Source organism: Pholcus phalangioides, unplaced genomic scaffold (genome assembly GCF_987345545.1).
Source record: "Pholcus phalangioides strain wild (caught in Gottingen) unplaced genomic scaffold, Ppha-v1.0 ptg000001l_1, whole genome shotgun sequence".
Classification (NCBI taxonomy): Eukaryota; Metazoa; Arthropoda; class Arachnida; order Araneae; family Pholcidae; genus Pholcus; species Pholcus phalangioides.
The window spans coordinates 27,733,013-27,745,536 of NW_028301594.1; the positions used below are offsets into that span (position 1 = coordinate 27,733,013).

Genomic DNA, 12,524 nt, shown 5'->3' on the forward strand with positions numbered 1-12,524 from the left:
TCATTGCTATGAATTGAGTGCAGCGTTTCAACTCTAAGCAGCGTCAGTTAAAACTAAGCTTTAGTTCCTTATACAGCTGAATCCTGTTTTAACAAAAATCTTGTTTTAATGAACACTTTTTCTAATCCCCAGATAAGTTTACATAGGAACAATGCAAAATCCTGGAATTTATAATGAAATTTCATTATAACAGTGATTTCTCCGGTATCTTGGAGTCCATTATTACAGGATTCGACTGTATTACATTTGTTTTGTTTATGGCTCATGCAAGCTTATTATAGTATAATATTGACCTTCTGTGCAGTGATGTACCATACCATCAAGTTAGGATCTGTGTTGACGTGCGGTGGAATACTGGAATTCAGAGCAAGCATCGGAGCAGGTTGTCTTATTGGGCCAACTGTTGAAGGAAGCACTAGGAAAAAAAATTAAATGCAAGTTATATCAAGCAGTTTTTTTAATGTTGATTTAATAGTAGAAAATACTTTTTTTTCAGCAGATATATTTTTAATAATCCTAATTATTGAAATATAATTGAATTTAAAAATTGAACAGCTTTCCATATAAGAATCTTGTAATGTATCAGCGAGTAAGTTTTCTATCTGTATTCACTAATTAGCTTTGTTTGATTCAAAATCTTGGCAAGGTTTGAGGAAAAGGAATGTATAGAATTCAAGGAGCTGTCACAGATCTTGAGTCTTGTTTCAATCTTTCAGTTTAAGAGCGAGAAAAAATTCACAATACTTAACAGATTTACACGTATAGTAAAACTCCCCCCCCCCCCCCCCCCCGAGATCATTCCTCTTTTCCCTTGTATAATAATATGCATTTGAAACTCCTGATTAAAGGGCATCCCCTTTTGGATACAATTTACTTTTTTCTTTCAAACAGTTCTGCATGTGTATGTGAGAGTAGTTTTAAAATTTCACGAGATCATATTTGAAAAATTCAAAGTGAAGTTTGTGATGTGAAAGAGAAAGATGAAAAAATTTTCCAGGACTAATTTGAAGAAATCAAGCATTTTTAAGTAATTTTTTCATAACACTTTGAACTTTTTTGAGATATACAGTGGATCCTGCTTATGTTTTTCAAAAACCATCGTGAACAAATACTTTAGACGGGAAATATAATGTGAATTAATTAGTATTGAGATCACGAAAATTAGTCGTACGAAGTGGGAAAACATAAATGGGATCAACTGTTTTTGTTACCAGACCTATGAACTGTCAGTTAGTTAACTGTGTGAATTTTTATATAGAGCTATATACACTCGTTAAATATTTAGTATCAATGTCAAATAATTTCATCTAAACATGTTTCTTTTTACATTACGATTTAAAGAAATTTACAATTTATTTCAAAGTTTTCAAAAATGTCTGATCTATATGCCTTACAATTTTCTCCTCCCATTTCCAGATCTTTCTTATGGAAATTATCAGTTTCTGTTCATTTATGGGTGTTTAGCAAGCATTCAAATGAATGTTGTGGTATGTGCATATGGTGATAATCACTGGAGAATTATCCCTTATGTAGCTTAATAGGCTGATAAGTCATTTCATGATTTGTGAAAGAACTAGATTATATGACTAAGCCATGTGCAATAAATATGAGCAGGCAGCTCATATTTATTTATATTTAGGTAATTTATCCTGAATTGATAAATTTTGAAGACATCGAATCATTTGATTGTTTCCCACACACAATAATTTGTCAATACAATGGATTCCACTTAATATGGTGCTATAGAAGCCATACTATATAATAGTTGTGCAAGAAAACTTCAACGTGAAATTTTTTGATATGGAAATAAAATCGCTTTTGATAATAAAAAAAGCTAATCATCATTAGCACCAATTCATCACACAACAACTACGGCTGTATTGAAATTTACTTCCAATAACATGTTGGGTTTGAAATGAAGGCACCATCTATCGGTGGCCACCTCAAGCCTATTTGGGAAAACATCTTGTTACCAATATTCTTACCCTGGTTCGAGCCTTCATGATGGTAGACAAGCATCTTACCACCACGCCACTCGGGCACACTACATCACAAGCAGGGAATTCTGAAATTATACCTTTTATACATGTTAAATTTTCTAATAAGTGAGGAAAACAATTTTCATTATTAGCTATTAAGTGATTATATTAGTGAGATAAATTAGTATGTAAATCCCCAAAGCAGAATGTGGTAAAATTTGCGATGTAAGACACAGAACAATTGGCGCTACTGCGGAACAATTTGGAAGAATTTTAAGAAAAAGTGCAAAAAAACATTATTACATGGTATTGGGGATTTTTACCGCAGAACATTTCCAGTCAGCTGAGGGCTCGTCACAGAACAGTGCTAAACATTCTGCTTTGGGGATGTAAATTAACCCCTTCTGAAATGACAAGTCTAACTCACCATGAAATTGTATATCTGAGCAATGCTGCCTGAAAATAAATTGCAGTTCAAGCAGTTGAGATTGAGGAAGAAGTATAGGAGGAGAAAACCTTGATAAAAACTTTATTACAATTTTTCACTTACCTGTCATTGGAAGTCCCACTGCTAACTTGCAATTGCTGCACAAAATCGAATTTCTTGTTTTGTGAAATTCTCTCTTTTCTTCCATGAAGCTCTCTCGTTCCTTGAGAGATGATGAAAGATTTCATGTTTATTATTACATGAAATGTTATCACTTTCTCATTTCTTGTGACAAATTATATGTGTAGCTATTCTACATACAGTGTAGAGTCATTATAATCCGAGGTGAATGGGACTTAAGCCACTTCAGATTATCGGAAAACTTGAATTATCCGTAAAACAATAAAAGATGCTTTAATATGTTTACATTAAAAAAAAGATGTAAAGAAGACATAAAAAGACTTTAAATGTTGTACATTAAAAAAAAGATGTAAAGAAGACATAAAAAGACTTTAAATGTTGTACATTAAAAAAAAGACGAGCAAAAAGCTGTACTGACATGTGTATTGTATTTTTATTCTTCAATAAGATATAGATGGCTAATGATGCGTTTCAAAAGATGAATGTGAAAAGGGTGCAAAGATAAGAGTGATTGAGGATGAACAACATTGATAGCTTGCAACTGCCTTTCCAATGATTTTACTTAAGCAATTAGAGGGCAATGCCATGCCATTGTCCACCATTTCGAAGAAAACAGTCAAACTTTCAAACTTACTCCTCTTTTGCACGAGGAGCACGATCCCCCCCCCCCCCTGAAAATATAAAATGCTCTACGTCCACTCAAGAGAGTCTAATATTTTATCACACCAGTTACTATTACAAGGGCGGGGGCTGCCTAGTCCCTTTCATACTGAAAATTATTGTGCAATACATACACACTATGATGTATTCCTGAGAAAAAAAAAATAAAGCAGTTGGGTTTCTGGAGTGAATTCAATAAGAGAGAAAGACCAAGAATGAACTTTGAAACATTCAGTGCCTCATATTATCCAAAAACTCAAATTTTAGGGGCTTGGATTTTGAAGGCTCTACTGTACTCAGTGCCATAACACCTGCACAGGGCCCATTTGGCTAGTTACGGTATTAACTGTACTACTACTCAACTGTACGTGCACCTCGTATAAATTCCTCTACAAAATTTCTAATGAATTGGTATATGCTGGAATGTACATGTTGCGAAGTTTGTTCCTATTTTAATGCTTGTTATGTGTAGTGCTGCCATCTACTATCAATTTTTCTAACTACGAGTGAAGTGTAATACAAATACATCGCCACAACAAGCAAAATGCCCAACGAGGTGGCTGATAAAAAGATACCCATAAAAATATGGATGTCATATATTTAAAAAAAAAAACAGCAACCCAATTAAAAATGCAATTAACACAAATTATAAACAATATATACACATGATAAAATATTATACAATGCCCATAAAGAATACCTATGGTTGTCTTATTCTAAGAATGGATAGCTTCTCGATTTACCCCAACATGTTTATCGTATTTCTTTTTAAACGTGTCAATTGTGTTACAATTTACTACCTCCGGGGGTAAGCTATTCCATTTATTAACAACCCTATTAGAGAAAAATTCCCTGCGACACCATAACCTTGCATTGTTCCTCACCAATCGATACTGGTGTCCCCTTGTAAAAGCAGTCGATTGGCGGTATACTAAAAGTTCATGGTCCATCCTATCCATCCCATTGAAAATTTTGAACACTTCAATCATATCTCCTCGACACCTACGTTCATCCAATGTAAACATATTCAAAAAATGAAGTCTCTCTTCATCACTCAAGCCCTGTATGCCAACAAGGACATGCGTAGCTCTTCTCTGCACCCCTTCGACCAATTCTATGTCCCTCTGTAGGTATGGTCTCCAAAACCTTACAGCATACTCCAGTCCAGGACGAACTAATCCTCGAAAAAGCGGAAGAATGACTTTAGGAGAACACGAAGAGACCTTTTTGAAAATGAGACCAAGCATTCTATTCGCTTTTTTGACCACCGCTGAACAATGTTCAGAAAACCTAAGTCGCTCGTCAATGAGAATTCCCAAATCGGTGACCCTAGTAATGATTGAATAAGTTATGTTGTAGGCCTGTTGCTGTCTGAGGCTAGACTTTTTAACGGAAATCAGCTTGCATTCTCGTCCTGAAGTTGTGAACCACAGAAAACAAACTTCTACATACTGTAGAAGGATTTAAAAATGTTGCTAACAGATACCTCCGGTTGATTTTATATAAAAATTCTGTTCATTATAAGCAAGTTTGGCTTAGGCAGGGTGCATATAGGTAAGTCCCTTTACCCTAATATTATGGAAAAATAGGTCCTATATATTATATATAGGATACATATATAAATATCTCTCTGTCCTATATAACATAAATCCTATGGAAATACTCATGAATCATAAATCCTTGAGGAAAACAACAGCATAAACCAGTGTCTCTCAAAGTGTGCATTGCAGCTCCTGGGGGCGTCACCAACTTTGTCTGAGGCAAATGCTGGAAATATTGATGTCTCTTCATATGTTTCTGTGGAGTGGTTCTTTTATGAGAGAAATATCTACTTAAGTATTCTGGGGAGCGATGAGTGACAAAAGAGTTTGAGAACCTCTGGCATAAACTAAGGGAAAAGCTCATCATGCTGTTCTTTCCCACCTTTTTAGCGATTTTTTTACTTCAAATATTCCAGTCAATATACCATCCACTGAGAAACATACATTTTTTTAGAGACGGCAACAATTTTCTAATTGGGTTTTTAGGACTGGTGATCATATTAAAAAGTTTATTTTTGATTTTAATAACTATACAACCCCTTGCAGTATGAATGACGAATCTGAGGTTTACATGTTATTTGGACACTTCTTTTTCCAATTAAAACTATGCTTCTAAGATCAATGGTTCGCGAGTTTTTTCAGAATAAAGGCGCTCTCCCCGTGTATACATATTTTATATAAAAAATATTCAAACTCGACAGTATATTGGGGGAACAAAATGGTAGAAAAAGTGAAGAAATATGGCATCTTTTATAAATCTGAGTCAAATTTCAAAACTAATATTTGATAAAATCAGAATTTATTACCTGTAATAATCTTCTTTCTTTCTCCATAACCATTTCCATTTGCTTTGCAAGTTCGTTCAATCTCGAGTGATGGTCTTCTTCAATTTTTTGGGCAGCTGACAGAGCTGCTTTGCCTTGTTCTTTGTCACTGAGTGCACGCTGAAATATCATGTAAATTTTGAAATCAAAATTTTAGGTTGTTCAAGAGTAAAAAGTAACTTCTGCATAAGATATTATTTAACAATAATCTAAGTATTGGGAGTCGTTCACTGCTGAAATGACTAATACTGTAAAGCCTATCTATCACAATACTTTAGGGCATTGCCGTATACGGGGGCGGGCTTACAACACCTTGTTGAGATGAGATTATAGTGTTATTTTGCAGAAAGAAACGTAAACCCCTCTCCTTTCAGAGGAAAAAAAATTTAAACCCCCGGAGAAAATCCTGGGAACTCCTATGCTGTAAGGGCCTAGAAAGCATATTGCTGCAGACAGGTTATCACTGTAGACAGTTCAAGCATTTGCACAATTTCATATTAAATAGGAATTCCGCTGGGACTAAAGAAAATATTATAGGCAAGTATATATATCATTATACACAAGTTTCACTGTATATGGAATATGAACAGTATAAATAAGATTCAGAGTGAAATAGACATTTTGTCATTTTGAGCAATCATTTAATAACAGCTGTATAACAGATCAACAAGCTGTGAAGAACGAAGTTAAAATGGTTTCATACTAGGAAAAATGCTCTGTAGCCATATAACTTATCCATACTTTGAAAAATCACACACTCATTTGTATAAGTGCAAGCAACATTAACAAAATCTACCCCCATAAAACTTAACCCTTAAATGCATGATTTTTTTTTTCCATAGTTACTGACACATATAGAGAGAGAGCTGAAAAAAATCATTTTAAAAAAATCTTTTGACTTTTTTACTACTTATACGGGGCCTCAAAAATCGGACATTCAATAAATGCATTGAAGTAATATTACTTCCAAATATATAACTACCTTCTTTGTGATTCAAACTATAGGCCTAGTGAGAAAAAAAAATGGATTGCATGGTATGGAAAATGGCATTTTCAAAACTGAACATTTCAAGAATTACTCAACTTACAGTAGAAGTGAAAAAACTTTTTTCTTTGGACTGGGCCGCTTTTACAAAAGTTGAAAATAGCCCAAAACGTGGCATACAGGAGTGGTGTAAGAATATTTGAATGCCTATTATGTTTCTTGATCAACATTCAAGGGGGTCATCTACATTTCACTTTTGGAAATGTCCCGTTTTTAATGAAAATATTACCCTTTGATTAAAATTGGAGCTGGTCTAGTCTGAAAAATTGGAAATTTCTTTGCCTCCCCCCATCCCCAATTGATAAATGTTTCACATAGCCAAGTAAAGTAACCTTATTTCTCTCGTGATTACATAGAAAACACGATCATTTTACAGTGGAGCCTCCCATATCAGACGCCTCCACTAACAGACATTTTTTTTAATTACGTAGACAAGACTATTTTACTATCCTGAAAAAGATATATTATCCTCCAAAGATTCACAGACACTCCTCATTAGTGGACAAAATTTTCGCATCCATGGGTGTCCATTATCGGGAAGTTCTACTGTAAAATGTGACTTTGAAAGTACTTCTGAAAAATGTGAAGTTTAAAAAAAAAATCCCTTAATGCGCCTCAGTAGGACATCTGCTTTGTTATTACAAGATTCCTCGAAAGACTGGTTACTTTCTGCAGATGATGATTACAAGGAAGAAAATTTCTCTCTGCCACCATAGGAACACAAGCCCTGATCTCTCGTTTGCCAGACGGGTGCTCTACCAAATAAGCTATGGAAACAGAATATTTCTCCCTTGAAGCATACATTTGTTGTGTTGCTTTGTTATGTTTCCTTTCGAATGAAAAATATCAAAGTGAATGAATAAGGTGGATATGTTCCTTTTTGGTAGAAACAATTGGCTTTACATTGCAGTTTCTGCAAACATATTCCTGTTTGAATAAACCCTGTTTCATAATTCAACAGAGCTCATCCCAAAGATTCAGAAACCATTAAAAAAGATATTTTAAAAAAAAAAGTGGAAATGTTCCCTTTTGAAAATATGCTCCTCATTTTAACAAATTAATGAAACCACAACCACACATGCTCTGTAACTAACAAATAGTTGTTATCGTTAATTGGGACATTTATCAGCAAATTCAAAATATAAAATGGCAAGAATATAACTTCACCTTATGTGCAAAGGCGATTCTGAATTTTCATCTGCAAACTGGCTGCAGTAATGAACATTTGAAGGGCCCTTTGCACATATGCAAAGCTATGCATTTGTGATCATTAAAATCCTAGTTAATTCAATGTATCAAAATCACAATTCAATATTTCACATTGACAAAATAGCAACAATACCGATAATTTACCTTCATATACAGCAAAAATCTAATTGCTTTGGGAAATTCAACTAGTATCAATTTCTTATTCAAAATATATTTTTTTTATCTATTTATTTACTTTTTTTTTTTTTTTTTTGTATAGTTTTTAATATTTCAAAGTAGTGTCAATTTCAGGAAACAATCTGAGATATCAAAGTATGAATATGAACGTTACAGACAAAACCTAAAGTTTGGATGGTGTTCAAAGTAGCCAATAGCTTTGCCAATGTTTAAGTGCCCAGACTTGGGACACTGACCATAACATGTACACAGAAATAGATTTTATAAACATTTAAATAAAAGATACAATAACTTGCCAAGAGTAACAACTTACCTGAGTCAAGTCATCGATTTCCAAACTCTTTCTTTTGAGTTCCAGCTTCATATCTTTGATATTCTCTCGCTCCTCTCTCAACTGTTTCTTCTCCCTCTGCAGTGCTTCTTTTTCCACACGCAGCTGCTCTAATTCTTGTTTGCATAGTTCCTTCTCAAGCTGTAATTTTTCTTCTTCTTGCTGGATCATTCGCCTGTGGCTCTCAAATGAGCTTTCTTCCTTGCAAGTTTGAAACACACAAATGTATGGGAATTATTTTCAAGGATCAAAATTATCAATTGCAACTACGTGTTTTAACCCTTCAATACATGAATGTTTATTTTATTACTTAAAATTTGCCATGTTTTAGTTTAAAAAATAATAATTTATAGTTTCTACAAATTATAGTAGAACAGAACATATTTAGAACAGAAGAAAATATTTTTTATGGCAATTAAGTTGAATCATTGATTATCAGTTGATTTTAGGTTATTGGTTGCACTATGTTCATTTTCTTGCACATGACTGACATGCATTGATAACAATAGAAATAAATATCTGTGCATAATGTCTAAAACTTGATTCTTTTCTTGTATGTGGATATATACCTTTAAATTTTAGCCGCCCTGAGACTAGGAAATTTGATAACAAAAGCTGGGACTTTTCTTCCAAGATATAAGTTTGAAAAAAAACTGCACAGCTGTTTTAAAATCTGGAAAAATTCTGCAACAAACCTGCAATTTTTTGGCATACAGTCGAGCCTCTTCACTTTTAGATCTTCTGGCCAATGATTCTAGTTCCATTTTTTCAGAGGATATCATTTGCCTCTCTTGAGTGATTTGAAGAAGAATGGCTTTCTGCTCGCACAACATAGCCTCCTAAAATACACACATGAAATAAGTTATGAAGGTGAATGCAATTCAAATGTGGTGATTGGCAAATTAAGTTTTTCAATGATAATCACTTCTCTGCAACTCATTTATCCAATGATATTCTCAATCAATAGAAATGGACAAAGGGTCTTTTCTTAACCCTTTCAGTACCATATTATGAAAAAATGAAATAATTATCATGAAAAAGTTTTGGTAGAGGTCATTTTAGTTCTAATTAAGGCCTAAAAACAAAAAATCTTGAAAAATTATTATGTACACAACGATCCAGTTAACCTGGTACATGAAAGTTCTGTCAGCTCTATTCGCTTACAATAAAAATAAAAAATACTAATTCAAATATGCTTAATAAAAAGGGTAGTACTTTAAAGTACAGTTTGCCCCCCCCCCCTCCAATATGCACAAGGGTTACGTTCTGGGGGTGACCACAAATACGAAAATCCATGAATAACCGAAAAAATTGGTTTTTTGTATATCTCATTTATTGAACATCATGAGAAAGAGCAGGGTGACACAGAGGTAGAACGGAATGTAAACGAGGGTGCAGCGATTGTTGGTGTTGTTTTCTGAAAGAACATTGTAATTTCTGCTTGGTGTTTCTTCTTCATATCAAGTACGGTGGAGTATGTTGACAAGGCTTCCTCTACTAATTTTTCTACATGTGAAGAACATACAATAGAGGAATGAAAATACTCTATTGCTGATTTGAACTTGCAAAGCCCTTCCACTACGTTACTTGTGGTGTGAATTTGTCTTCTAGTTCTTTATCTTGATCATCTTCATATGGTACCGCTTCAGTTTAAGGACCAGTCAGCTGCATTAATTCCTCCTCGGTCAATCCAGTATCAAAAGAACTTTGAATAGCATGTATTCACTCTCAAGGTACCTCCTGACTTCTGGAACGAAACATCATTCAAAGCAATCCAGGAAAAGTGTTTTCGTAGTCCAAGCAAGCCTTTTTATTGTTCGTCCAAAATACTGGGAGTATGAGGGAGTATGAGCTTATCCTTCCCTTCAATGCTCACAAATTCACAGATTTGAAAATGATGGTGGGCTTCATCATGTACCCATACGCATTTGTGCAAAACAACATAGTAAGTCTATCTCTACTTGCCTAAAAACCAGGAGCTTGCTTTTTTTCTCTTGCTTAACTTCTTTGCGGCATTTTCTTCCAAAATAGTGTAGTTTCGTCAGCGTTAAACACCTGCTGAGGTGCATAAAAGTTTTCACTGCCACGGGTGCAGCTACAGACATGGCTGAATGAATTTCAGATTCCTTTTTCTTGATATATATCACCATAGATTCTTTGATTCCGTAATGGCTGACCACATCACAAGTATTGACTTACTTTTGCCAAGCATAGTCAATATATCCAATTTGTCTTGTGCAGTTTTCAGTTTTTTTTGTCTTCTCAAAGCATTATCAGTAGCACTAGAAAAATGAGCCATCCTAAACATGCACAACTCAAATTTTGTAAACAAAACAGGTGAATGGCAATTGCTGAGTGATGTCAAGAAAAATTTCCCAATAAAGGAAAAAAAACCTGTGAATACAAAGGGGGGGCAACTGTACTGACAGTACTGTGGAAGGGTTAGGTCATTATTGTTCAAAATTATTATTATTCCTCTCTTTTGTGATCACTGGCGGGATGAAAAAAAATTTCTCATAAAAGAGGAGTGTCCATTGAAAAGGGGAGGGGGAGTTTTTCACTGTAATAATACATAAAGAGTTGGTATAAATAATTTTGGGAATGAAGTTGTGTTTGATTTGATCGTAATTGTATGAAGGTGTTTATTCTATGGAAAAGGTCAAAAATAATAACTAATTTAAATAAAAACTGATTGGCAAAAACCTGTGCTTTATGAATTTTATCTTTCTCTCTTTCAATGTTTTCGACCATCGTTTTTCGTTCTTCATCCAGAAACTTCTGCTTTGATTCCAGTTTTGTTTTCTGCTGCTGCATTTCCCAATGATCCTAGTTTTAAAAAAAAAAAAAAACAGGCTCTCTGGAATAAACAGCAATAAAATTTGTATTTTGAGAACTCAGATCAAGCTGTGAAAAAACAGTTAAAGTCCCCCACCTTTGTAGAGTTTACAATATTACTTTGAAACCAATGCATAAAAAATTATAATTCATTGCTGCTGAGTGATGTGATGCCTATAACTTTGAGATCATAAAAATTACTGTTTTTATTATTAATGTTATTTCCTTAATTCTTGCAATTGATACTTAATATTATTTTACAAAAAAGTTTTAAGACTAAAAAATTGTTGTGGGATCCACATAGGATGATTTAAGATAGAAATTAATATCATTAAAAGGAATAATCATTATAGGAACTATATCATTTAGGTGACTGCCTGCATTCAAATGATGAATTTCAAAATTGATTTTATGTGCTCATTTGAAAGTGCAGTTATTCTAGAATCCAAAAATGTTTCATTTTTGTCTCTACAATAACTAAAAGAGAAGTTATTGCCGATTAAGTAAAATCAATATAATCATCAAATCTGGTAATGAAATATTTGAATGAATTTTCTGAAGATATGTTTTTGGCTTTTTTTACTTTGCGAAATGCTTTCATAGCTGAAGCATTTTTAAAAATATTTCTTACAAACTTTCCCACTGGATATTAGACAGTTCAGGCTGTGCAATGAACTAAAAGACAAGCAATAAGTTTGAAACTTTTAGATCTACATGATTTTTTTTTAATTCAGAATACCGAGTATTTTTAATGAAAAATGTGTATTTTTTTCATTTAAACAATCATAAGTCAAAAAGTTTTCCCACAGTGTTCTAAAACTTTTAATTCATTGCACAGAAAAATATCAAAGCAATAGTCTGCGTGGAAGAACATTTTTACACAAGCAGTAGGTTTTAGTGATGAGTGTCTAGCAGAATTACTAAAGATATGCTGATTTCACATGTAAAATTGGCAGTACATTTTTTCTTTTCTTGGCCAAAATATTCATGAAATGACATTTGTTTTCTTAATTTTATATATTACATCTAAACCAAAATCACATTCCTTTTATCCAAAATTACTTTAAAAAAAAAAAAAAATGCCCTGAAGGCAGGCAGTCACCTCTAACATTCCGGTTAAAATTTACATTATTTTTTTTTGCCTTATTGTAAAAAAAATTTTCAAAATTTCTAAAACCACTGCTCCTCCAAATTTACAGTATCAATTTCACTATAGAAATGAAGAAAATTCATCTTTGAAGAATTTCGGTATATTTTAAAAATATCTTGATGGAAGTCAACTGTTTTTCCAAAATCTTAGTCATAATTATTAGTCTCTCCTACTTGTTTGTGTTATCCACTATTGATATGATACT

At 33.4% G+C, this 12,524-nt stretch overlaps 1 protein-coding gene across 3 annotated transcripts in view; it reads right to left on the reverse strand.

Annotated features, from left to right (window-relative positions):
- LOC149090247 (uncharacterized) overlaps positions 1-12,524 on the reverse strand; it is a 31,912-nt gene that overhangs the window by 496 nt on the left and 18,892 nt on the right. The window contains exons 13-18 of one of the 3 annotated variants that reach the window (XM_089233255.1): positions 11,038-11,160; positions 9,030-9,173; positions 8,317-8,535; positions 5,555-5,692; positions 2,530-2,629; positions 294-415 (exon numbers count right to left, since the gene is read on the reverse strand). In XM_089233255.1, the coding sequence (XP_089089381.1) occupies positions 294-415; positions 2,530-2,629; positions 5,555-5,692; positions 8,317-8,535; positions 9,030-9,173; positions 11,038-11,160 (846 nt within the window). Of the gene's footprint in view, positions 1-293; positions 416-2,529; positions 2,630-5,554; positions 5,693-8,316; positions 8,536-9,029; positions 9,174-11,037; positions 11,161-12,524 lie in introns of those variants that run through there. The other 2 variants (XM_089233264.1, XM_089233275.1) reach the window with 2 other exon arrangements.